Source organism: Malaya genurostris, chromosome 3, assembly GCF_030247185.1.
Source record: "Malaya genurostris strain Urasoe2022 chromosome 3, Malgen_1.1, whole genome shotgun sequence".
Classification (NCBI taxonomy): Eukaryota; Metazoa; Arthropoda; class Insecta; order Diptera; family Culicidae; genus Malaya; species Malaya genurostris.
In genome coordinates, this window is record NC_080572.1 from 46,206,492 (window position 1) to 46,229,909 (window position 23,418).

Genomic DNA, 23,418 nt, shown 5'->3' on the forward strand with positions numbered 1-23,418 from the left:
GCTTACAAACGAGTCCGTATCCAGCAGATGAAGAGTTTTGCGGTAGCAAACTTCGGTGACAGTTGTGGTTGTTGCGGTTTGCGAAATATCAACCGGTGCCAATTTATCCTTGAGCATCCGCCACGGCAAACCCAGATTAGTGGCCATTTCCATCGCTTCGCACCACTTGGTAATGGTTAGTGTACCTGTCGCCGGATGAAAAAAACGGAAAATTAATTTTCTTGAAGATAGATTACTATTTGTGAAATTTCATTTAATTCTTCGAATCGTCACTGAATACGTGCTTTGGTTAACAGCGACCCACTTTCACCTACCATTTACCGATGAACATGGCAGCGATAGAAGGCAACCAGAAACGAAAAAAAGTCACCCGCAATACGGTTCTCAATTATCTAACCGTACTGCTGGCAAGCCTACAGGACATTAGAGGACATTTTTTCGCACTCACGTTTCGATGTTTTCAACTCATCCTGCCACTAGGTCCTACTAGCAGGAATGTTGTCTCCCAGAATCGGAATAGTTCAGATGACGATTTCGTGAGGTAGAAAATCGTATTAGAGCTGCCTAACGCATGTCTCGCCCGGCGGAAATTTACGGAAAAAACTGGTGGAGATTTGTTTAGAGCAATTTCAGAAATTAACAGCAGAAAAAGTGGTAAAACCAGGATCGACTTTCTCCAATTTAGATGAAACTTTGCATACATTTTCAATATGCAAAATCATTTGTTTCGCCGGGACGAAGACACTAAAGGCGGATTAATTAAAATGCGAATTCAACTTTGCACGCTTTTTCTTCAAATCGTTGTAACTTGGAATTGTTAGATTCTCTCATTGTACACCTCTAGTTTCGGGAATCGAAACTCGTCGACATAAACTCCCGAAGTTCTTCCTGATCGATCCATTTAACGTTATTTTTGAACGCAATAACGTCAAATGGAACTCCAAAAAGCCTTCTTAATCCACCTAACGGTGTGATAATGCCTTTCTCTTCTTTCATAACAGTCTCATGAAAATATGTTTCATACTTTTATTAAATAATTTTGGAAACTAATTTTGACACCAATTGATTCAGATTGATTCGAGTAGTTCACAAAAGCATGCTTCAGTTTTTATGTCACACAGTCAGCATCACTTTTTCAAACTAGTGCTTGACATTTGCGTTGCCTATTTGTATGAGAACAGTGATGCTAATCTAAAAAAAGCCTTCTTAGTCCACTTAGTGAAATTTTCATATATCTTGAAAAATCACCATAGGGGGGAGTACATGAAATTTTCGAAATCGAAAAAAATTTTTGATGCCAACTTGATCAATGGCCCGACAGTAGCTTTTAAACGAGCTCAATTTTGTTAAAATCGGTTCAGCCATCTATGAGAAAATTTAGCGCGTTCAAATATCTTCGAAAAGTACACACACACACACACACACACACACACACACACACACACACACACACACACACACACACACACACACACACACACACACACACACACACACACACACACACACACACACACACACACACACACACACAGACAGACATTTTCCGATTTCGTCGAACTGAGTCGAATGGTATATAACACTATGGGTCTCCGAGGCTCCGTTCGAAAGTCGATTTTTCCTGCAATTCTAATACCTTTCTAACAGTTCGGCTGAAAAGTTCGTATTTTAATAGAAACACACATTTTTTGCCAAAATTCGTTTTTATTATTCAACATAATTTCCATCAGAGGCGATACAGCGATTATAGCGATCTTCCAACTTTTCGATACCATTTTTGTAGTACGATTTGTCCTTTGCCTCAAAATAGGCCTCAGTTTCAGCGATTACCTCTACATTGCTTCTAAACTTTTTACCAGCGAGCATTCTCTTGAGGTCTGAGAACAAAAAAAATCTGGGGGCCAAATCTGGAGAATACGGTGGATGAGAGAGCAATTCGAAGCCCAATTCGTTCAATTTCAGCATGGTTTTCATCGACTTGTGACACGGTGCATTGTCTTGATGAAATAAAACTTTTTTCTTCTTCAAATGAGGCCGTTTTTTTTAAATTTCGTCCTTCAAACGCTCTAATAACGCTATATAATAGTTACTGTTGATGGTTTTTCTCTTTTCAAGGTAGTCGATGAAAATTATACCATGCGTATCCCAAAATACAGACGCCATAACCTTACCGGCCGATTGTTGAGTCTTTCCACGCTTTAGGTTCGGTTCATCGCGTGCAGTCCACTCAGCTGACTGTCGATTGGACTCCGGAGTGAAGTGATGGAGCCATGTTCCGTCCATTGTTATATATCGACGAAAAAAATCGGTTTTATTTCGATATAACAGCTCCAAACACTGCTCAGAATCATCAATTCGTTGTTGTTTTTGATCGATTGTGAGCTCACGCGGCACCCATTTTGCACAAAGCTTTCTCATATCCAAATATTCGTGAATAATATGTCCAACACGTTCCTTTGATATCTTTAGGGTGTCAGCTATCTCGATCAACTTCACTTTACGGTCATTGAAAACCATTTTGTGGATTTTTTTCACGTTTTCATCGGTAACAGCCTCTTTTGGACGTCCACTGCGTTCGTCGTCTTCGGTGCTCATATGACCAGTACGAAATTTTGCAAACCACTTACGAATTGTTGCTTCGCCCGGTGCAGAGTCTGGATAACACTCATCAAGCCATTTTTTGGTATCGGCGGTACTTTTTTTCATCAAAAAGTAGTGTTTCATCAACACACGAAATTCCTTTTTATCCATTTTTTTTTACAAAAGTAGCTTCACTCAAAATGCACTATCTCACAAACTAATAATCAGACAGCTGTCAAATTTATACACGTATCTTTTGAAGGTTGGTACTAACTGAAAATGGTATGGATTTAATTCTAGTGGCGCCCTCTCATAGAAACGATACGAACTTTTCAGCCGATCTGTTATAGAGAAAGGCAAAAAGAAAACTACAAGGATCAGCCTCATAGGGTTGTTCAAGCCATTGATGTGAAACTAGGCAGCCAAAATTTCTAACGATCGACATTGTCAATCAAACAGCTCGATCAATCGTCACATTTTTTAATCCGTATTTGCACGAGAGTCTGCCTAGATTGATTTTTATTAGGAGCTTGTGTTCAAGTTTGGTATGCATGCAGTTATTTTTACAGCGTTAAGTATCTCTACCATTCTGCGATTTCGATTAAAACGATCAACTTTTTCTCATTATTAATCGAGTTCATCTTATTTAAATTAGAAATTAATCTTAAGCACTCAAATTTACCCTGAGGTAGTTGCAAATTTCTCAGGCGAAAACGACATAACATGGAATTTCACCCAAACTCGCATAACACAAGATCAGATCATACCAATTAAAGCTTCAAATCGTTTTATTAAAAGAGCTTTATGAGGTTTACTCTTAGACGACTTCTTTGGCGTAATCGTTTCCCACTACCTTCTTATGAACATCGCTGTGTTTATCTCATCAGTTTACCTACTTTACGAGATAGGCGAATCTTCCTACAGTAACAGTAACTAAGTTTTCGACTTGTTCTCAAACAACATTGACTGTGATGTTCTGTTAGCTAAATTGGATATCAACGTTCCAAGCAGATTGCTACGACGAATGGATTTCTTCCGATTATCAGTGTACGTTTGCTGTTAGCAATTCAATAGCGTTTATAACTTATTTGATTTTAATATTAGCAAAGAGATTTTCAAACAAAAATAAAATTAGGATTAAATTAGTATACGTAAAAGTCTGCGCGAAATTATTTTTACTCGAAGATAAATAAATAAATAAAATATAGTGCTTTGTGTCTTGCTCAGAGCTAATAAAAGTCATTTCTCGGATCATCATCCATAGACTAAAATGACAAGAAATTACCATCACTCTCAGCTTCGCTTGCAAACTATGAGAACGAAATCCATGGTCAGTCAATGACATAAGCGGGACAGTGAGTTCAAAATTGTGTTTTTTCTTTCATTTGTAAGTAAAAATTCCATAGTATGCAGTGTCAATATTCAACCGAAGCTGTGAGAATCGAAAATAACAGAAAAAGGTTTCACAATACCTTTTACCTGTTGGTGCTTGAATTTGTAGTAGTTTTGATTTAGAAGTTCTGGGAAGTAAGTTCTTCGATTTGTCATATTTAGTCACTTTTTATAGCCAAGCGTCGCAGACTTTCAATACATCGATGATGAGAATTGAAATTCTGCTGATGCTCCCTGAAGGCGTTAGTTTGGTTTCGTCTTGTCATAGAGGAAAGAGTGACGTTGTTTTTTTTTACATTAAATGTTTAATTTATTATCCATTTTTTGTCAACTTTTATATACAGAGGCTACAATATTTTAGTGATACAGTTCATAACTTTACATCTATGGTATTATCTGTTTAGTCTACGTTTTAATTTTTTATTTCTTATTGTTTCAGTTCTAAATTGTTAATGACTTTTATTTCATGTTTGAATTTATATCCTTGAAATTGTATATTTTTATCTACTTAACCTGAACTAACCTAATCTAACTCTAGCTGTAAAGCGCTCTAATAATGGCATGTTCAGAAATTGAACATTTAGTTTTGAATTTATTGTGTGTGTTTTCAAATTTCTGCCCGATTGTTTCTTGTTCAGCAATTGTATGTACATAAGAAGTTCTAGTCCATGGAGGTAGATTCAGAATCATTTTTAAAAAATTGTTTTGAACGACTTGGAGCTTATTTTTATGGAGTGACGTTGGCAATTATACTTTCTCTTTTCAATGAGAAACGAGAATGCTTCGTCTCTCTTCGTTTGTTCTGGTGTCGGTCATTTACGAATGAGACACACGAGCAAAATTCCGATTCTAGAAATGAGCAAAACGAGTCATGATTTGGGGAAAATAATATATTTTCATGTTATGATAATACACCATGATTAAAATTTCTCGGATCATGATCCATTCGGACTGATTTCGATTAAATTTGAACGTAACGCACTTGAAGTTGTTGGGTATAACATCAGGCTTGTTTCTGCTACGATGGTTATTTTTGCAACATAAATTCAGGCGTTATGTGTGATTTTCGCAACGATGATCATTTTTGCAATATAAATTCTGTGAAAAGCACGACGAACTTAGTTTAAAATGAAATTATTCTGTTTTTGAAAAACGACGACGCAAGAGATAACGTGTTTACTTGCGTTCATTACTTCAATTTTGATTTTGTGTTTCAGTATTTAAACACTTAAACGAATTGCATGAAAAAACACGAGTGAATCAAACCTCTTAAAAAGAAACTCTATGTCGAATTCTTGCAAAAAAAATCGTCTTATTCATAATATTGAGGTCCATCAATACAGCTTATGTTATTATATCTATGAAACAAATTAATCAAAGTGCTTGAACAAAATATTTTTCTAATTTTCGTTAGATGGTGTTCCAAATTCACTATCGAATTAAACGCTAGCTCTCGGAATATTATTCTAGCAACAACGATCACATCAAATATGTAAGAATACATTCGAACAAAATGTAACATTGATGTTTGTCAAATGAAAAGCGGTGCCGTGCTTAGTCTCTTATGATGTCAATTTTCGGTTGATTATCTTTATTTTTATGTTATGTTTAATTCTCTATCAGCCGGTGGGTAAAACAACATGATTATTAAATGAATATGCTTCAGGATCAAGTAAGCATTTTCAGTAGGTCTTGCTTTTCAATGTCTGCTTTTTGCTCTACCATTAATCTATTAAGCAATCTATCACATCACTTGAGGCAGAGGGTTCAAAGTGATAGCCGGGTAGAAAACTGGAGTTACGAGCTTTGAAAGAAATGCATTGTTCAAGTAACGCATTTTCGAACCATGATTAATTTTCATGGGAGAAGTGTTATTGCTCATGGTTTCATGAGAAGTTAAATTGATTGGTTTCATGATTTTCTAATCAAAACAGCAGCAACGGATTTCTTTCCGTGCAGTAAAATAATGAAAATGAGGCTTTTGGATTGGAGTCTTTCATTAAGAATGCGTGACCTACCTCTGGCATGCTACAAATAGGACTGAAACTAGAGATGGGCAATTCGCTCCTGAGCTATTCCAGTGAATCGAATCATTAAAGTGAGCTGACAGTTCACAGCTCTTTTTAAAAGAAGCGCAGCTCACCAGTTCACCGCACTGGTAAGGTGGAAAAAAGCTACGAGCTGAACGAATCTTCAGCTCTTGGAGAGCGAGATCCAAATGAGTACATGAACTTTCGTTCGTTCTCCCAAATGTGCATCTATCTTCCTTTAACAGATTGAATGAGCCATTGTCAATAAGAAATCTTACCTTTTCACTCAGTAAGCTAAGGTACATTCAAGGATGCCACTTTTGCAGATATTCTACAAATGTGACATAATAATGATTCGCAGACAAGTTAGTTCGCTTAGCATTTTTTTTTTTTTTTCCATAAATACGTTTATTTCTTAAGGCAGTTTACATAAGTTTTTCTTCGCCGTAGCATCACTTTTACATAATATTCTTATCCTAATTTAATTCTAACATAGTCACAACGTTTAGAATTTATTAAAACATATTCTCTTATAGCTTAAATATCAGCTTAGGTAACTCGTCATTAATTATGAAATCTACTCGGAAATATTATTTGAACCAAACGATTAACTTCTATAAATTATAAAATAAGCTGTTATTTTCAGACATTTTGTTGATAAGTTCGCTTAGCATTGTTCTTTGTGCTTAAAAGATTTCGATCATGCATATGAAAGAAAAATGGAGTAAGAAAAACGGGCGCACGAAAAACGGTGCTCAAAACTAACCTTCAGTTCAATAAATGAGCTAATGTGCTGATACATTGAATTGATTCACTTTAGTGAGCTGATCAGTTCGGAGCTGCTCACCGGTATGAGCTGTTTCGCACATTCAGTCTGAAACTTTAGCTATAATTTCACTAATATTTATAGATTCGCATGCTTCCAACAGCTTCGCTTTTGCATCCATTGACCAATCAGAGCGATGCTTGCCCATTGATATATCGCTTACTCCTTCAAACCGTGTTCCAGGTTAGGGAAATCCGATAAGCCGAAGATTTTTAGGAGGCAAATAGGACCCTGCATACTATTAATCAACATTCTAATGATAAAGGTATAATTGAAAATACAAGGCTGCGAGCATTCAAATTAATACGTAGAAATATTTTCAATAAATTGGAGAAATAATATTACTGTTTGGAACTAAACTGACTGAGCTGTAGGTGTTCAAAAGATGACCACATTTCTACTTTTATTTAACCTTAAATAACTAATTTGCACCTCTATATAGAAAACAAAGATGTGTTCCAAACCAAAATTTGTGAAAATCGCAGTGCAAGATATTACTTGTCACATTTCTCAACTCAACAAACTGAGTCGAATGATGCATGAAACTCGACTCAAAGAACCGATATTCACTTATCGAATTTCCAAGCGATTGTAAATATGCAATTTATGCGATTCTTTCTTGATTCTCTGTAACTCCGGAACAAGAAATCGGAAAATTTATAGGAATTTCTATGGAACCCTCTTTTGTTCGAATATAACTTTATAAACATCTGCTTCGCGCACAGGCGCATCTCGTTGAACTAAATCGAGTAGTATATGATGTAGATGGTCGGGTCTCGAATATTTACACCCAAAAGCCGACCCAACCCGGGCTCAGATAAAAATTATTTGTCGGGGTTGGGTACGGAAGACGATTTTATGTAAACGAGTATTGGTTGAAACTTTTCATGTACAGACGGTCGGTTTTCGGAAATTCGAGCTCGTAAGCCGACTTGAAAATGCTCGGCTCGGATCAGGTTTGGAAAAAAAATTCGAGTTCGGGTTGAGTACTGGTGAATTTTTACCTATATTGTATAGAAAGGATATGCATACACTATGAAAACCGAGGTTCGGAGGGCCAAGAGTCATATACCATTCGAATCAGTTCGCCGAGTTCACAAAATGTGTATGTGGCAAAAATATGTACTTGATTTTCTCAAAGATGGCTGAACCGATTTCAACAAACTTATGTTCATATAATTCCATAGAACGTTATTGAATTTTATCCGGACCCAACGTGATCCTCCTGCATAATCGTAATGAGAAAATAAAAAACTTCTAATGAATATCAAACAATATGATTTGATTTTAATTAATATATTATGAATTGAAATGGAATTAAAATTTCAATCTGAAAAAAAAATAACGTAATCTAAATTCGATTTATTCCTGCGTCTTATTGCAGGTACCAACACTGACAGAATGACGGCGGTCTGTACCTGCGACGAAACGTGCCATTTGTTTACGATGCAGCACCAAATGTTGTAACAAAGTTAGACGAACATAAAAGCGAATGGTACGAACAATATTTCAATTTGGCCCTATCGTATCCACAGCGGATTCGGGTAGCTTCCCGTTTGGTTTACGAGCACTTATGTGTTAAGGAAATGTGTCTTTTTATCCAAGCCCGACATAGAATAAAATCTTTCATTCTCGGTCCCTGAAGCACTAGATGGAGGCCAACCGTCGACGGTACTGCATCCGTTGCAGGAACTAAAGAAACAGCGGTTGAATGTAGAACACCAAGGACCACCATTCCTGACTTCGGTTAAGTACTTAAATAGCACGAAACGTGGCAGTGGGAAAATGCTCAACCAAGCGTTGGAGCCGTCGTTGACATTGTATGCATTATGTTTGAAATACACTACATATTACATCTTCAACAGATGGGTTAGAGGAGTACGGGTTCGAAAGTAACGTGAGCATCATTGTGATTTTGAAATGAATTCATTCACGAACTGTTTACCCCACATCTGTGGCTTAGAAAATCCTTTAAAAGAGAGATTTCCTGTGGTGTGGATTAAGAGCATGAAACTATTTTCTTCCTGTTTGAGCGAAGTAATCATACCTCGGTATGCAGTTGCTTCAGTTTAAGTTTTACAAAGTAATCTGATTTCATCGGAATGTTTTACCGTTTCTGCTTCAAATTTGATTTGAGTTGATATGCTGATTCGATTGAATATGCACTGCTTTACTGTGTGCTCAGTATGTCAGCTCAAACTTAAAACGAAAGCAGAACACCGCACTAATCATACAAAAAAAAAACAGAGTTCCAAAAGTACACCATTATTACGCAGTGAGTTTATGTTGTTATAGGGTAACGGTACCATTAATCATCTCAACTTCATCTGTCATATAATTGACAACGAAGAAAATGTACAAGATTTGCAAAACTCAAATTTATTTATTGTCTTCTATTTATTGGTTTTGTTAGTTGACCATACAAATTTACTAGTTTTAATTGCAGAGTCAAAATAGAATGTTTTGAAGAAGTATCTACCAGTAATATGTACGCTTATGAGAAAGGCATCATTACACCACTAGATAGATTGAACATGGTTTTTGCCGTTCTCTATAGAAAAGTAATAGAATTTCTGGAAAACCCGACTTTTGATCGGAACACCAGCGACCTCAAGTGTTATATACAACTCGACTCAACTCGACGAGATCGGGAGATGTCTATATGGCTATGTGTTTGTATGTGTGTGTGCACCTTTTCAAAAAAATTTCTCTCCACTCAATTTTCTCGGAGATGACTGAATCGACTTTGACAAGCTTAGGCTCGTCTGAAAGCTACTCTTACGTTGTAAAACTCGAAGACCAAACGGCTGTCACTTTCTGTTCCGGACGGTATAAGTGACGTAACCAACAACAAGAACATATTTACTCTTCGCTCAATTTTCTCGGTGACGGCTGAACCGATTTCAACAAGCTTAGGATCGGCTCGAAAACTACTACTGAGTCGTTGACCAAGTTTGAAAATGAATTTGCTGTCGCTTCTGGTGGCATAATCATATAAGAGACGTAATCGACCAATCGCGAGTTATTTCTATTCCCACATTTATTTTTCAGAAATAACCAATCATCAAGTTCAAATGCATTATTACTGATAGTTTTGGTTTCGAGTATGTTGTCGAATATGCGACGTAAGCGCTGAGTCACGTTTTTCTGAACTAACCGAAAAATCTTAATAAATCTGTGATAAAAATCAGTCTGAAACTTGTTTTTATCATGTTAGCAAGCAGCCAAACCGGTCAATGAAAAAAAATCAAACAAGAGGTTGGAAGTCATATAGAAAGGTTCTTACAAAGTACTCTGGACAAATACCGTTGGGCGACGAAACGTATTAAAATATTCGCTTTGGCCAGCTTTTCAGGCATTTTACGGAGCCACAGCTCGAGAATCTCTAATAGTTTGCAAATAAGTTCGCTAAAAAATTCTGATTTACCAAGCGATTTGAAGTTGTGGCCAAAACATAGAAATTTTCTTGATAACTGTGTTTATGAACATATTTTTACAAAGAAGAGTACACTAAGGCTTCCTTTTTTACAGTGATTTTGGAATTTTGCAAATTTGTAGTCTTTTTCAAAAAAACGTTCTTAATCCACCTTGCAGCGAGATAATTTGAATATTCTTACATCAGTATTTAATTCTGTCGATCCTTTTCAATTGAACTTCAAAGATTTCCATAATAAATAATTAAATAAATATATATGGGGTATTTCACGCAAAATTAGCCAGCCATTTTTTGCATCTAACTATTTTTTTTTCGGTGAAGAACTCGAAAATATTCGACACGTATTTTTTTATTTCAATATGATTTCGAGATATGATTTTTTGAAATTTCGCGTTTTCGAAAAAAACCTTTTCTCAACATTCTATACTGTAAAATCTAATAGAGATACAAAAATTCGTCCAAGACATGAAATGTGCGTCTTTCCCTTAGCTTTCAAATAAGCGATTTCATAGAACAACCTTTAAAGTTAATATTATGAAGAACATTAAAAATTAGTAAACAAATAAAAATATTTCAAACTTGGGCCTAATTTTTTTCTTTTTTTTTTGAAAAAAAAACCTTAGGGATTTAACTCAATCTTGGCAAAGTTTCAGAGTGGAAAGTTCAATACTTTCGGAGCAGTGAATTTTTCAATTACGACCCGCACGCGCGGAGCGTACCGCAGCGCAATTCCCTCGGATACGGGCTTTACTTGTCGACAAATGTCGCGCCACAGATCGATTCCTAACTTTGTCTGTTTATTGTTAGCAACATTTCAGGCAGAAAACGAGTAAAATTGGGACAAAGGATTTACGTGAGTAATAAAATAATGGTGACATAAAGTGTTTGCACAGTTGCAATTTTTCTATGATTTGGTTTTTCTGGTTTACAAAAACTCAATACTTCAAACGTGTCCTGGGAAGAGAAAACTTTCATTTTTAATTGCTTATCTCCGTGCGGCTCAACATAGTGAAACGATTGTGTTCCAGAAATTATTTTACATTTTTCGAAACGATTTTTAAAAAATTTCTCTGCTTTTACATAATCTTCCGATTATGTAATTTGTACACACTTAAACCGATTCTCGAGCTCGGCATATTAAAAGCTGAATTAGATTGGCATTACGACATTTTACTGATTGTTCAGTGATCCACATGCTCTTTTCCGAAATTCGTTAGAGTGATATTCTGATATCTCAGTAAAGCGCGTACTTTTGCCGAAGTTTGGCATAATATTATGCTGAACTTGCCATTAAACAACACATATACCGAAATCAGCAAATCCGTTTGCCGGGATTTCGAACAGTGAGATAGTTTTTACTGAAACTCGGTGAGACACTTGTCATCTAATGCATCTTTTCGATTTTGCAAAACACCACGTCGCCATTGTTCGTGGAGCTGGAAAACATTGGAAGAAGGAAAACAGATTTTATTTTTATTTCGTGACAAGATAAGTGAAATAAGAAAACTATCGGCTTCGCAATTATAATAATTAATATCTACTTATTTACAGGTAGGTGCATTGAGGAGCACTTGAAAAAATTGCCTTGAGGGGTGATGGTTTTTTTGTATGTTAGATTCGATATATTTTTACCGAGATGACTGAAATATTGGATAAAGAAGATGCTCGTGATGAAAAATATTCGCAAAGTGTTTTACATTTTTGAATTGCTGAGGAGCGCCGTCAGAAAAATGGATGCACTTGCGTATATGTGGATAGTATTGTGAAAAATATTGATTAAGAGCTTCGAGAAAAATATACACAGCTATTGCGTCATGTTTCTTGCAATCAGAAATAATTACTAATGTTTTGTGATCGATTTTGCTGTTCATTTTAAAATACAAAACAATGGGGAATATAGTCGCTTGGTTGTTGTTCCAATGAAAGCAATGAATCAAAAGTTATGACGTTTTGAATAACGAAGGCGTAATTTTTCGCAAAATCGCAAATTATTAAGCTTTCGTCACTCTTCAAAAACTTTTTTCACATTTTGAAAATATGAAGTTTATTTTCGACCAATAAAAAATGCATGTGCAGTTCAGCCATCGCCGAAGCAGAAAAAAAGTCAACGCCAGAGAGATCGGATCGGTCGGATTGGCATAATGCGGATAGCCTTTAAAGCTCGTATCCGAGCGCATTGCGCTGCGGTACGCTACGCGCGTGCGAGTCGTAACTGAAAAATTTACTGCTTCGAAAGTGTTGATATTTCCACTCTGAAACTTTGCCAAGATTGAGTTGAACCCCTAAGGCTTCTTTTTCAACAAAATAACAACCGATTTCTAATCCTAATCGATTGTTGTTCTTGAATCAGGATTCAGTTAGAAATCGTAACGAAATACGTAAACGAAATTCGGACAGTTTGAACGAGATCAATTTTGTTTCGACTCAGATTGACGGAAAACTGTCCGTAAAACAGAACGTGAATGGAGGCCTGAAGAAATCAATGTAAGTTCTATATCGAAGTCCTTTGATCCGCTACTTCCGAAGCTTCCAGGGTCGGAAATCGTACACTGGCATAGCAAAAGTGAGTATATTTGGCAAGTTAAACTGGAAAATTTTACTTACTAATTCTAAGAAACTCGCTCGTATTTACAACGTCACTTATAAAAATTAAACTTTTTCTAAAAATTGAAATTTTGATCACATATAACCCTGTAATTCTGGAACCGGAAATCGGATTCGGATGAAATTCAGCAGGGGAAAACCGGGGCAGGTTGGCCGAGTGCCCTTTAAGAATAGGCTATTATGCGCATTGGCAAAATCTATAGTGATGTCGTACAAGTACCGACGTAATTGAAGGTGTTTTATGCTGTAGTTGGGACAGAACCACGTTTTTTGAATACGACTTTTTTTTGAATACGACTTACTTTACTATGGGTCGCCTTTTCAAAATTCACCCTCTAAGAGAGTGATAAGTTTTTGATCGTGAATATCTCCTGTTGTATCTAATGAATCAACATAATTCTTGCTACATGCCATCGAAAATATGATCACAATTTTATGAAAAAATTTTCAGTTGTGTGACATAATCTCAAATAGTTCAAAATTAAACTTTTCTGAAATGTTTGGTATAAACGAGTATCAAAGAGGATAATTCATAAGGCGCGTTTGCCTTTCTCGTATTTTGAAAGCTCATAGCTCAGTTATATGTAGAAGGATTTATATAATCTAACTACCAACAGAATCGAACATTTTCAACTTGAACGTGTGTTGCAACAACATTGAAGTTTTTCAATAGTACACTATTGAAAAACCTGTTTGATTCAACCCATGACAGCACCAGCCAATCAGAACGCGAGATGTCTGCATCGATACAAGAACATCCATATAAAGGTTCAGTGGTTAATTTTTCCTACCATTTGCTGAGCAACTGTTCCCGAAACAAGACACACACGAGTGCAACATCGACGACCTGTCGTCTCACTGTTTCCCGTTCTGCGAACAGGAAAAGAAATTTTGGCAAAGGGGCTGTCCGTACACCGCTGCCAGTAGCAGGTATAAAATTAAATGTGATGTGATAAATAGCCTCATTTAAGTTAAAGCAGCTACTCTGAACGTACGAGACACCGTCAGCACGATGGCACCGAAAACCGGTAGAAAGGCAGTCAAAAAGTCCAGCAAGGCCCATTCAAATCACTTTTCAGTGCTAAAGATAATCATAAAGAACTAGTTGATTTTGTCGTTTTCCTACCATTTTCTGAGCAACTGTTGCCGAAACAAGACACACGCGAGAACCATCTCAGATCTTGTTGTTTGTGACAATTCAAGGCACTTCTTAGTGCCACAGATAATCATTAAAAGTTAATTAAACTTTCAATATTTCCTACCAAAAGATTCATCAAGATGGAAGTTGAAATAATTTGCGCCGTCACTAACAGATTCAATTACGAACGGCAATGCGAAAGTGGAAGTAATGATGTTGAACACATCTTTATACTAGTATGGGGTCGTGTGAAAATATGCCATGCGAAACAGGGTTGCCATTATCATTATTATTATTGAAATTACTCTTGCATACCGAAGATCGTCGATACATTTCAGACAAGGCCATTGCAATTGTCTCGTACTGAAATTTCGAGAAGAATCAGATATCTTCGAACTTCATAGCTTCAATAAAAATAAACTACAAATTTGTCGTTCCTAGCTCATATTAGCAAATTAAAAAGAAATTGTTTCAAGTTTGGAATATGTTGTTGTAGAATAGTAGCTGTTTAATGGAACTAATCTGTACTTCAATGTAGGTGCATTGCTTCAAACTCTAGTAGTGGAAAAGGGGAAAGCTTGCACAATTCACACAATCAATCAACTAACTGATATTCGAAAAAGTGATGGGAGCGTGCCAGTTTTTTCGTATTCACGACATCCAGTTATGTCTCTGACATTACCCACCCGTTTTTTTAACGAAATTGGATATTATGCTAATATGGATCATTATAAGGAAAAATATACACGACACATATTGGTAATGAAATAAATTAAAATGATTAACAAAAAGCAGTAAGAGATTAGAGTTAGTTAAAAGTTGGAAATTAGAATTAGTTAAAAGTTGGAAATTTTTGATTTAAAAAATTATTTCAATCAAGGATGGCTTTTATCGTATCAAAGAACGCTCGCCAGCAACTCTTCACACGATTGAATCAGTGCCATCAAAGAGAGACGGATATCATCGCAACAACAAAAACCCGGCATGGCTCATTTAACATAGAATAGACACCAGTGCGAGAGCGAATTTCTCTCGATCACATTTCTGAGCATCAAAGGTTCGCACGCTGCTGTGGGGATCCTCTCTGCAGTAACAAACGTTCGCTTATTCTCGTTTCGCGATTCGATTCTATACAGGCAGTTGATAATTGCGATAAAATCATTTTACTATTTCCGCTTATTCTAACTATGTGCATATAACCTTTGTATAAGTTTTGTCTATAAAAATATCTGTGAATGCTCCACACAAGGGTTTTGAAATATTGCAACCTAGTACGAGAATCATCAGGTTGAATAATCGATTCGATTTTCTGCGACGATTGTAAACCTACGATTCTGTCTTGAGAAATTCCACACAGCAACGATTATCAGACTGTATTTTTTTAGGGCCGTGAAATACTCAGAGTATGAAGTGGAACGAAGAAATGTAGCAAAATTCTCTCACGGTTCATGCATTAAGAGACTCGAGTTCTTGTAGCATCTTCTACCGGATTGAAAAAGTTGTATACAATATAGATAGCAATATAGCAGCTTCTGTCAAATTTTCGGCAATCACCAACAGTAATTTCAATATTATATGTATTAAATTCTATCAGCACTCTTAGCATTTAAACTTCCTGATAGGATTGGTCACGGATTGATCCTGAGCTTGAAGTTTGTGCATCCACATAGAATCTTCTGCAGATGTTGGCATCTTTGAAGATGTCATACTTCTCTCGAGGCGAGTGCACGAACTGATACTAGGGAGCGTCAACGTAGTAAACGCCGATTGATTTTGATCAATTTCCCAGTAAAAGCAGAATTGGAGGAGGAAATATAAATCAAATGTGAGATAGCAGCAAGAACTGAAAAATGTTCGCTAATGCTGCCGAAACTAAGTCTAAAATAGATTTAAAAAAATAAAAAATGAGGATCGGAGTTTTTTTACGTTCCTCCATAATACTGAATAGTGTACGCTGACTTTTTTTCACTAATAAACGTTTTCAATTGATGTATTTGATGTGTTTAACATATTTTATCAAACTCGCCCAACCCACCCCTGAAATTAGTTGTCCAATTGTTTTTCTCCTTATTTAGCCGCAACTTTTTCCCTGATTTTTTTCAGTAATGAAAAATTTCGCATATACGCTCAAAAGTTGAGAGAAAAGCAAGTGATATTCTTTAAGGATCACGTATCCCCTTGTAACTCCGGAACCAAAAGTCGAATCTAGATTAAATTAAAACGATTTTTGAATCTAATCTAGCCTTTATTTGAATCTAAATTTTGAATATCGATTCAGCCATCTTTGGTAAAATCGAGTAACATTATTTGATACATACATTCACACAGACATTAAACGAACTGAATCGAATGATGCAGTCATACATAAATACATCTTGTTAAGTGAGGAAAGTCAAAAAACTATCTTGAGTAAATCGATTTAAAAAAGAAAAATTATCTCCGCTTGATTTTACTATACTTAAAAGTCTTTACTATTTCGTCACTAATGACGGGAAAAAGTAACCGACACAGATAGGAGTTAAATACAAAATATGCATAAATTGATCCAATATGAAAAGAAGTGGAATATGCTTGTTGCTAGTTGTTAGAAAATCGATTAAATTAAACCCGGATTTCCGATTCTCGTAAAGAAGGCTTCGCAGGCGGAATACAACAGCGAGTCATTTCGTCATGATTCAAAAGGAATAAAACTATCGATAATTTTTCAAGCAACAAAACTCCAATAGTTCGAATGCAATAATAATTTTTCAAAATTACCTGATGAAGTTTTTGTATAAACTGTTGAACATGAAGTAAGAATTTCATCCTATTCATCACTCAAGCTTTCCCTCCATTTCTGAGAGATTGAAACTACAAAATAGTTGCCTTGCAACCCACACATGATGTTGTAACTTTCACATTGCAGTCACTGTCTTACGCAAAATTAGTATCCACGCATAATAAAATTCACATTTATTGCAATGCAAACATGACCTTGTTCTGACGCAAGACTTTGCTTAATGACTTCCGCTGCATCCGCTCCATGAGCAAACCCCCATTAAAAGCCAGTTTAATTACTTCACTGTCTGTTTGGGTTTAATGAGTTTATTCTTTATGGGTTTCGTTCATCCCGGAGAAGTTTCATAGTCCTTTATCCTTCAGTATTTATATTCGGGTGCACCACATTTGATCCCTTTTTTCTTGATTTGCTTTTTAATGTTCGCAAGATTTATCATTCTGGCATCGTTCACCGTTTGCTGGTAATTACATGTTATTTTGATGGCAGATTGACAAATTATAACGTTCAAAAAGGGAGAGGGAAAAAATCTTTAAGTGAATTAAAAAAATAAAAAGTTAAATCGATTTGGAAGTGACGAATACACGGTTGATAAAGAGTTGAAAAAATTGATCTGTACAATAAACCCTTCTTAATCTACCTAGTGGTGTGATAATGCCTTTCTCTTTCTTCAAAACAGTCACATGAAATCTTTTTTATCTTTTTATTGAATAGTTTCTAACACTAATTTAAGCTCATTATTGACATCAACTAATTCAGATTGATTCGAGTAGTGCACAAAAGCATACTTCAGTGTTTATGTCACATATTCGCACGGAAAGAAATCCATTACTGCTGTCATGATTATAAAATTTAATTTCTTGAGAGACCATGAGCAAAAAGTCTTCTCCCTCGAAAATTAATCATGGTCCGAAAATGCGTTACTTGAAGAATGTATTTCTTTTAAAGCTCATAACACCAATTTTCTATCCGGATATCACTTTGAATCCTCTGCCTCAAGTGATGTAATGGACTGTGAATTTCACAATGACTGTTTCATGGAAATAAGAACTCAAGCTGTACTGATTTACCAAAATATTTTTAAAAAGACGATTTTGTCAATGATTTTTCGAAAAAAAATTTCGAAAAAATCCTCGAAAAGTGCACACACACAGACATTTTCCACTCTAGTCGAACTGAGTCGAATGGTATATAACACTATGGGACTCCTGGGCTCTGTTCGATAGTCGGTTTTTCCTGCAATTCCAATACTACTTTCTATTCTATTTCACATTACTCATGCTCTCATACATATTACAGTAAGTTCCGTTAAAATGCTGTATTTATTATTACTATTCCTTAATAAAAAAAATTCTTTGAACATAAATGGGATTAGTATGAGCGCCAGTTGTAAAGATTTCGTACGTATTTTCACATGTTAATAGATGTATTATTGTGCCATCACCGAAGAAATTACGGCATCCTTGAATTTACGTCATGCATGAGCTTTATTTTTTCTAAGAGTGCAAGCTTATGAAAATCGGTTTAGATATCTATGAAAAAACGACGTGAGTTCCATTTATGAAAATCGGATCAGGCATCTCGGAGAAAAGTGAGTGCATGTTTTTGCTAAAACTGATGGATGCACGGAACCGGGAAACTATATAATTTTCTGTTCATTTCATCTACTATTGGAACTCCGTTCTAAACCCGTAGGTAAAATGAGAGTTATAACTACCCAATAGTAAGTTATATTAACTCAGCTGTTGAGTTGAAATGACTCAATTTCAAATGGAATGCGGTTTACTTAATTTTAGTATTTTGAACGGTTAGGTGATTTTGTACTTTTTTTTTGTTTTGACAGCAGAGCCATTCCAGAAATTAACAGCAGAAAAAGTGGTAAAATCAGAATCGACCTTTTTCAATTTGAAAGTTCAACTTAAGACTGATTTTTAAAAAGGGCATATGAACTTTTATATGCACTCTCTTCAAATCGTTGTTACTCGGAAACTGTCAAGCGTACAAAAAGAAGTTGTCCAAGAAGAAGTTGTAGGAAATCGATTGGGCACTCTATGTAAAAAAACGTCTCTAACATTTTTTAAAATATTTTAAAGCCCACATTTTGGTGCAAATTTGATTAGCATGATTTAATTAATCACGAAGTAACAGCTAAAACAATCTACTAATATTCTCAAAACTTCGGGTTTTTTGTTTATTTGAGCCGTTCAAAAATCAGTCTTGAGTCGAATTAGTCTCTGAAAATTCGCACAACAAATGTTTTTACCTTTTTTTATATATATAAAAAATAGGTATAGAATTCGCTCAAACTTTCGAAAAATTTTCCGAGGCCCGGAGGGCCGAATGTCATATACCAATCGATTCAACTCGACGAACTGAGCAAATGTCTGTGTGTGTGTATGTGTGTGTGTGTGTGTCTGTATGTGTGTTGTCAACTAAGAGGTCGAGATCTCAGAGATGGCTGGACCGATTTTGATCAAACTAGTCGCAAATGAAAGGTCTCCCCATCACCCAGAACGCTATTGAATGGTTTTGAGATCGGATGTTTACTTTTTGAGTTATACGAAGTTTTATGTCAAAATTTTCAGTTTTTTTACAGTATCTGTCACATTTGACCTTGAAAACAGAATATGTTTCCAGACTTAGATTTCGCTCGGTAATACCTATCCAACAAGCCATAGATTGTTAAAATCCGTCCATTTTTAACGGAGATATCGATATTTTTGTGTAAGTCTTATTCCAGTAGAAGGAATTTTGAGCGCTGTATGAAAAAGCAATGCTTGGGAGCAACATGAAACACGATTTTTTATACTGTTACATATAATTGTTTCTAAGTACCAAAAAGACTGTGTACAGCATCCTTTTTATGACAATTTGCCTCGGACCAATTTTAGCACGGCTCATTTTTGGCAACATAATCTTTCGAATATGGCATATGTAAACCAGATGATACCAGCATTATCGAGTTGGAAGTAATTCCATAATTATATTGATTTAAACTATTTACAGCAATAAATGCTGGAAGAACATGACTTCCATATACCATACGACTCAGTTCGTCGAGATCAGCAAATGCGTGTGTGACAAATAATTTCACTCAATTTTCTCGGAAATGGTTAAACCGTTTTCTACAAACTCAGATTCATATGAAAAGTCGTATACTCCCAAACAAGGTTCCTGAATTACGTTTGGATCCGACTTCTGATTGCGGAACCACAGGATGATATGTGAAACGAAATTAAAATAATGCAATTAATTTTTCTCGGAGATGGCTGAACCGATCTAAGATCCAAATGCAATCTAAGAATCATCTATGATTCAAATGAGAGGTCTTAAAATCCTATAAAACCTCTTACTTTTTAGTCAGATCCGACTTCTGGTTTAGAAAATGCAGGGTGATTAGTATAAAAATGTTCATTTCACATAAATTGATCAGGTTTATCGGGTTTGCAGATTTGGATAGTCGATTACCGAATAAATGTATTTCAGTTTGAGCGGTATTCGTTTTTGGATTCGGAATGTACCCCCAAATTTTAATTCGCACTACAATTTCTCAAAGATGTCTACACACTCCTCAGGTGAATTTAACTGATTTCGGCTACACCGATTTTAGAATTCCGATTCCAGTATCGAATCGATTCTCAAAGCTCAATCATTTTCTCAAAAAAGACCAAATCGAACTTCAAAAACAAATATTACAGGACTTAAGGTCCCATACAAAATTTTTGAATTTTATCCGATTCTGGAATTACAGACTCATCATAAATTTCATGTAAATTGTTTGGCGTAACAATTTATGGCCATTCGAATCATTTTGGGCTATTCTAATTCCTGAATACCGGCTCTGGAAGTACCATAAATAATGACGAAAAACTCTAAAGAGGAACTTACTTCGACATCTCATGGAATGTTCAATCGAATGTCACACGTTAAGATTGAAATTCGATATGTTTTGCAGTTTCGGCATGACAGGGTAATGAGTGATTAAAATCTCAATTTGCCGTTTGAAACGACGATAATTAAAATAATGTCATGAGAACTAAAACACCTAAGAATATCCATGCAAAAAAAAACACATGCGGATTGATAAAAAAAGGTATCATCTCACTGCTAGGTGGATTAATCACGTTTTTCATACTGGAAACGTGTGCAAAATTTCATCTGTGTATGTGAAGTCTGATGTCTTGCTAATCATTTCTGGAATTCCTCAGTCGGGAAAAAGAGAATGAATGAAAAGATTAGGAAAAACTCAAAAGTATAACGGCAAGGTGAAGGGTGACGATTCGTATCCTTCCTCTGTGATTCAACTGTGGGACCGTCCTGTATTTTCTACGATCACTGTCATATTTTTTTGGTCGTATAACTTCATGCTTGGAAGCCATTGCGATAACTACTCGACAGGTTGTGATGAAATTTTGTTCAAGCAATCATAATACTCTAAACTAAATGTGAAACCCACGCAATAAAAAGTTATACACCAAAGAAAGAGCTGCATTTCTGTCGAGTGCAGTCCCTCATTCAACTAAGATCATTTCAAAACTTCTTCTTTAGACTATTTTAGACGATTTATGTCACACTAATAGTACTGTTGTTGTACGGTTTAATTCTACTATGTCACGTCACACTCTCACAAAGTCACTATTTTTACAGTCGCTATTTTCACAAAATTGTATCAAACGTTATAATACAGATACGCATTTCGGAATGTTATTCACATCCTTCTTCAGTGTACCGGTTTTATAAGTTTATTGAAAGTATGCTGCAGTGAAGTTCTTTTTATACAAACGTAAGTAGGTAGAAACGTAAGTAGGTAAACCACAAAAGGAACAAAAACAAATTGAAAAGGAAAACACAGGTAACAGAAACTGGAAGAGTTAAGTGTTTTCTATGTTTGTTTTTATCTTGGATATGGGCAGTAACTGGAAAAGCCAAAAAGATCTAATCCCTTGGTCTCGGTTTAATAAAGAGATGGAGTTATTTTTGAATATTACTAAACTTTCTGCTGAATCTAATTTCCATGGATTGGAAATTTGTCTCAAGATTTTTATGTCACTAGTAGCGAGTTCATGATCTTCAAAAAAGGCATGTTCTGCTACTTTTGACTTGAAGTGATGTGGTAGTCCCTTTTCCAATTCTTTGGATGCTTTCGCTATTTCTGAGATATGTTCCTTGAAACGAATGTCAAGTGGTCTCTTTGTTTGTCCGATGTATATTTTATCGCAATGAGGATACGAGATTTTGTATACCCCAGACTTTTTCAAATTCTCTGAAGGATCTTTTGTAGAACCTAGTAAAGTTTTCAATTGGTAGTTCATACTGCTGAACACAAAATCTAAACCAAATTTTTGCCTTTCTCTATAGAAAGGTATTAGAATTGCTGGAAAAACCGTCTTCTGAACGAAGCCTCGGAGACCCATAGTGTTAAATACCATTCGACTCCATTCGACGAGATCGGAAAATGTCTGTGTGTGCACTTTTCGAAGATATTTATACGCGCTCAATTTTCACAGAGATGGCTGAATCGATTTAAACAAACTTATGCTCGTTTGAAAGCTACTGTAACAAACTTGTGCTCGTTTGAAAGCTAGTTCAGAGATCAAATGGCTGTGACTTTTGGTTTTGGAGATAAGATGGTATAAGTGGCGTAACAGACGCGTTGTTTTTTATCGCTCTAATGTATATAAAAGTGCCCGGAACAGACAGTCGAATCCAAATAAAATTCATTAGCAAACTATGGGACTATAAGACAATTCATTTAAGTTCAAGTTTGTAGATATCCGTTAAGTGCTGTCCCAAAAAATCGAAACAAACATTTTTCATTTTTCGGCACATTTTACCCCGTTACTTCGGAACCAGAGCGCAGCGGCAGGTTGGGTCATTTTGGGACCTTTCAGGTGCGAACACAAAATATACTGCTTCGTAGCGCGAAGCGTACGCGGTACTCATTTTGGAAAAATGCTGAGATCGAATTGTAAATAGTCAGCTGATTTATTCTCGCATTGCATTAAGGACACTACTGCCCTCTGTGTTAAAAAAAACACACACACCATTCCACTTTACCGATCGCGAGTAATCGTGACCACGTTCTTATGTAACAGACTGTATATGCCAGTCGATTTTCACAGTGATTGCATAGCCTTTCTCTATAAGAATGACAAAAACACAAACTCGACCAATTTTGGCAGCACACAACACGGCTTCTCTGTGTGCTGTTATCGGTAAATGGAAATCATGCATTCATATACATATGGGCCGAACTGTGATGTTGAACATGTCTACTCACCAGACTTCTCCACATCCCGGGATACAAACTCGCGTTCCAGCTCGACGCGACGTTCCCGCAGTCGTGCCGCCAGTTCCCTCAGTGCCGAGCTCTCCACCAGTCCAACCCGCTGCCGGAAGGTCAGTTTACGCGTCTTCGATGCGGCCGCCGTATACATCACGAAATGTGTGTCCAGCTGGGGATCCAGCTTGAGGTAGGCGCCTTTGTTGGAGCCAATTTCGTAATAGTTGGAAGCGGAAAATATGGTGATAACCTGCATACCGGCCGGCGCAATGCCCCGTACGCAAAAAAATGCAAACGAATGGAAATGTTTATTAGCACTGCAGCACGGGGTACCGTCTGATGGTACCCACCCA

The 23,418-nt window shown here is 36.1% G+C and overlaps 1 protein-coding gene across 2 annotated transcripts in view; it reads right to left on the reverse strand.

The window, feature by feature from the left end:
• The window catches only part of LOC131439156 (serine/threonine-protein phosphatase rdgC), a 148,022-nt gene that overhangs the window by 11,571 nt on the left and 113,033 nt on the right, over positions 1 to 23,418 (reverse strand). For both annotated transcript variants that reach the window (XM_058609851.1, XM_058609850.1), the window contains 2 exons: positions 23,063 to 23,315; positions 7 to 185 (listed from right to left, as the gene is read on the reverse strand). In XM_058609851.1, the coding sequence (XP_058465834.1) occupies positions 7 to 185; positions 23,063 to 23,315 (432 nt within the window). The remainder of the gene's footprint in view (positions 1 to 6; positions 186 to 23,062; positions 23,316 to 23,418) is intronic.